We start from the raw sequence: 4,644 nt of genomic DNA, 5'->3' as shown, positions 1-4,644 counted from the left end.
ATCAGCCGTAACGAATATATATCGATTAATATATTCACGCTATTGATAAATATATGCAAGTGCATATTTTTTCTACCTTATGGATCACACACACACAATTTCTTACAAATTTAAAAGGTACTGTTAAATGTAACAGAATTCTGGGAAGCATATTTTAAAGCACTAAGTCTGTAAATTTCTGTGTTCTTTATTTGCATGCTCGCAAATGACACGATTTTAAAAAGAAGATGAAGAAGATATCGATCTGTTTGTGAGTGAGTTCGAAAAAGAAATAGAGATTCAGTCTTAGCTTGAACGTATTTCTCATAAGGAGTAAATTATGCAAAAGAAGAATAAGGACACCCGGTGACAATTCCCGGATTGTTAGTACGTTTCGTTTTATTTTTCCGTATCAGTTTTTGCATTGCTGTTGTTGAAATTTAGTTCCAGTTGAATGAAACCAAGAAGAAAGACGTTGCCAATCTGAAGACTAAGAAGGTGGGAAACGAATATTCGAAATTTTTGGAGAAATTACGAGTAAGTCAACAGTGTGGAAGTATTATTAACTTGATTGATTGTATGATATAATTACTATGTATCCTTCACAGTAGCAGAATGATGATGTATATTGTCAGTGGTTCTCATCCATTTTTTAAAACCTATGGACCCCTTCGATAACTATTTTACTTTGATGGACCCCCGCCTCAATATCCTTTTGATGTCCGAAAACAAGTTTTATAGACACTTCCTTTAAAATTCCTATCGTTTTTCGTACATCATATAGGTTGAACTATGTAAAAGATTTGAAAAAGAAATATAGCTTCTTGTAATAAACACATCTAAAGCAACATTTTCCCCACAAACCCTTGATGTAACTTCTGTGGTCCCCAATTTACTATTTTGTATGGACCCCGGGTGAGAACCATTAGAGAAGATGAAATAGAATTGCTTAGATATTAAATATTTCTGACTTCTTCACGAAAACACTATGTTAGTGTTAGCATATTTAATGAGTAAATCATTATAGATATACATGAAATGAAGTGTTGGTCAGAGACCAGTTATTATTGTTTGTTTTTATCCTAGTATATCCTGAATATAATTTGGGACATATGTATATTTATCTTTTTTATAGAATGTTAAAGAAGTGATGTTTAAATTCTCAATCGCAGAATAATGCTAATAATATAGCCTGAACAGGATAAACTATCCCTATTTTGCAGAGAAAAGTGTAGGTGGCCAGCTGTGGACACGGACTCACATCCCCGTCATTACATGTGACGATGCTTTTGCCGATTAAGCTAAACTACCCACCACAAATTCCTCTGCAAATTAAAATATATAAATCTCGCTTTATGAGACGCTCTCCTGTTAAAATTCAAAAGGACATCTCAACGCTTCTAAAAGCAAGCTTCGCTTGTTTATTTACGTTTGTCGTAATTTGAATTTATCTTTTACTTGTTCCAGTCATTAGACTGCGGCCATGCTGGGGTACCGCCTTGAGGAATTTTAATCTAACGAATTGACTCTAGTACTTTATTTTTAAAGCTTGATACTTTTCTATCGATCTCTTTTGCCTTACGTCTATTTTACGGGGACGTTCACACACCAACGGTAATTGTCTTGCAGTGGTGGAGACAAACAAATGCACACAAAAACACACACACACAATGAGTTTCTGTCTACCAAACCCACTCAGGGCTTTAGTCAGCCCGCAGATATAGGAGAAGACACTTCCCAAGATGTGAGGCAGTGGGACTGAACCTAGAACTATGTGGTAGGGAATCGAGCTTCTTACCACACAGCCACATCGGTCTTGTGTTTAATCTTTACCTATTTAGAGGATGGGGGGTGGGTCTACCTCGTCCCCCTCCAACTAGAGGAACAATTAAAGCCTTTTCTCATTCAGTAACCGACCTTTCTCTTCCTATCTCCTTTCTCTGTGGCCACCACAACAGTCGTAATCATCAGCATCTGCTTCAGGGTTGTAGAGCTTAATCAAAATTGGGCCAGGTGTGCCCATGTGGTAAGAAACTTGCTTCCCAACCATATGGTTCTGGGTTCAGCCCTACTGCATGGCAACTTGGATGAGTGTCTTCTACTATAGCTTCGGGCTGACCAAAGCCTTGTGAGTGAATTCAGAAGATGGAAACTGAAAGGAGCCCATAACTTAGTAGTTTGGCCAAAAGAGACTGATAGAATAAGTACCAGGTTTCAAAAATAAAAAGTCCTGGGGTTGATTTGTTCAACTAAAAACGCTTCAAGGTGGTGCCCCAGTATACCTACACAAGTGTGCTCTGTCCACAACTTTGTTTTGTCATAACTTTGAGAAAAATGCGTATTTTTCTTTATGAAATCATCTACAAAAGCACTTCAAATGGTGTAGATTCTGATTATATTGGAACTTATTTAGTTAAAAAGATTTTTCAAGCGATGGGGAGAGTTTTGGAAAATTCACACGATCATGATGATGGTGATGGTAGTGAGGAGGATGTGGAGGAGTAGGAAATGTAAAATTTCTACTGTTGAATATTTACATTTTTTTAAATGTATCTCTTATGTCTTACATCGTTGTTTCTTTATTATTTCAGAATATTAGATGATATCGGAATCAAGGAGTTGTTAATATCCAATACATCAACAACATTTATTATCTTTTGAAGTCGACTAGAAAATATTACACACATCAGATATAACCCCGTTTATATTGATTGATAACTGGGAAATATTTCTTCTGAACTCAGATTAACCCTTTCGTTACTGTATTTCTGTTGAGATGCTCTGTGTTTCGTTCAATTAATTTTAAATATAACGAAGAATTTAGTAAAATAACTTTGTTATCATTAAACTAGTGTTAGGAACATAAATTGTGACTAAAGTTTGGTGGAAGATTTTAATTCAAAACTTATGAAAGCAAGACATTTGTACTCAGAGCCAGAGCCGGTTTCAGCCAGGTTGGTAACGAAAGGGTTAAAGCAACACTTCTCGACTTCTCTGTTTGGAATATCCACAAAATGATTTTTTATCTGTATTTTGTATTCTCATTCACCCTTTAGCCTTCAGATTATTCCATCAAATGTAATGCGTATTTATTCACACCGTTTCCAATTAATTATGTATTATCCTGTAGCTTCACCATTTCAGGGATGTTATTGCATATTTTTAGAATGACATTGTAGGTTAGGTGTGAGAGGCTAGATCTGGCTAATTTGAACCCTAATCCTTTAGCATTCAGACTATTCCATCAAATGTAATTAATGCTTATTTATTCACATTGTTTTGAATTGTAGCTTCAAAATTTCAATAATGTGGTTGTATATTTTTAGAATAACATAGTAGGGTAGGTGTAAGAGGCCAGATTTGGCTGATTTGAACATAAAACAGCCACATATGGTCAGTTTAAATGCTAAAGGTTTAAACTTGGACGACTTTTCAAAGGAATTTGCAGCATTTTCAAAAATTGACAAACTCAAAAATTGATGAAAATATAGCATTGGAGGTGTTTGTAAGACAGAATCCATGAAAGCAAATTCAGGAGAAAAATAATGGGAAACTGAATTATGTGACAAAATTAAAGGATTAATTTTTTTCTCTTTGTTATGAAACGATGCCAAAACATACAGGAAAATCTTCATATCACTGTGATATTTGTGGTCGGCCATTCTCTCTCAAAGGTAACCTAATTACTCACAAACATATTCATACAGGAGAGAAACCATATCACTGCGATATCTGTGGGAAATCATTCCCTGGTAAACATGACTTAACTACACACAAACGTACTCATACAGGAGAGAAACCTTATCACTGTGAGATCTGTGGGGATTCATTCTCTGAAATTGGTCATTTAACGACACACAAACGTATTCATACAGGAGAGAAGCCATATCAGTGTGATATCTGTGGTAAATCCTTCTCTCATGGAAACACCTTGACTATACATAAACGTATTCATACAGGAGAGAAACCATATCACTGCAATATCTGCGGTAAATCATTCTCTGTAAATCATCGCTTGATTAAACACAAGCAAAATCATACAGGAGAGAAACCATATCACTGTGATATCTGTGGGGTATCATTTTCTCAGAGGAGTAACTTAACGAAGCACAAACGTATTCATACAGGAGAGAAACCGTACCACTGTGAGATATGTGGCAAATCATTTTCTGAAACTGGCCACTTAACTACACACAAACGTATTCATACAGGGGAGAAGCCATATCAGTGTGATATTTGTGGTAAATCATTCTCACATGGAAACAGCTTAACTATACACAAACGTATTCATACAGGTGAGAAGCCATATCACTGTGATGTCTGTGGTAAATCATTCTCTGAAAATGGAGTTTTAACTAAGCATAAACGCATTCATACAGGAGAGAAACCATATCAGTGTGATATCTGTGGTAAATTCTTCTCTCGAAATGGTGAGGTAACTACACACAGACGTATTCATACAGGAGACAAACCATATCACTGTGATATCTGTGGTAAATCTTTTTCTTTCAATGGTGACCTGACTAAACACAAACGTATTCATACAGGAGAGAAACCATATCAGTGTGATATCTGTGGCAAATTATTCTCTCAAAAAGGTAACTTAACTACACATGTAGGTATTCATGCAGAAGAGTAACTGTGTCATCACCGTCATCATTGCTT

At 35.8% G+C, this 4,644-nt stretch overlaps 1 protein-coding gene across 1 annotated transcript; it reads left to right on the top strand.

The window, feature by feature from the left end:
• Positions 1–4,638, top strand: LOC106882508 (zinc finger protein 98). Its single transcript, XM_052977370.1, has 2 exons — positions 1–516; positions 2,571–4,638. The coding sequence occupies exon 2, from the start codon at positions 3,587–3,589 to the stop codon at positions 4,616–4,618; it is 1,032 nt and encodes a 343-aa protein (XP_052833330.1). The 5' UTR covers positions 1–516; positions 2,571–3,586; the 3' UTR covers positions 4,619–4,638.
• The last annotated feature ends 6 nt before the right edge of the window (positions 4,639–4,644 follow it).

The sequence above is a fragment of the Octopus bimaculoides genome, chromosome 28, assembly GCF_001194135.2.
Source record: "Octopus bimaculoides isolate UCB-OBI-ISO-001 chromosome 28, ASM119413v2, whole genome shotgun sequence".
Taxonomy (NCBI): Eukaryota; Metazoa; Mollusca; class Cephalopoda; order Octopoda; family Octopodidae; genus Octopus; species Octopus bimaculoides.
This window is presented reverse-complemented; position numbering and strand designations above follow the sequence as displayed.

Coding starts and splice junctions, on each gene's coding strand:
- LOC106882508 (XM_052977370.1), top strand. CDS start 3,587: ATGCCAAAACATACAGGAAAATCTTCATATCACTGTGATATTTGTGGT.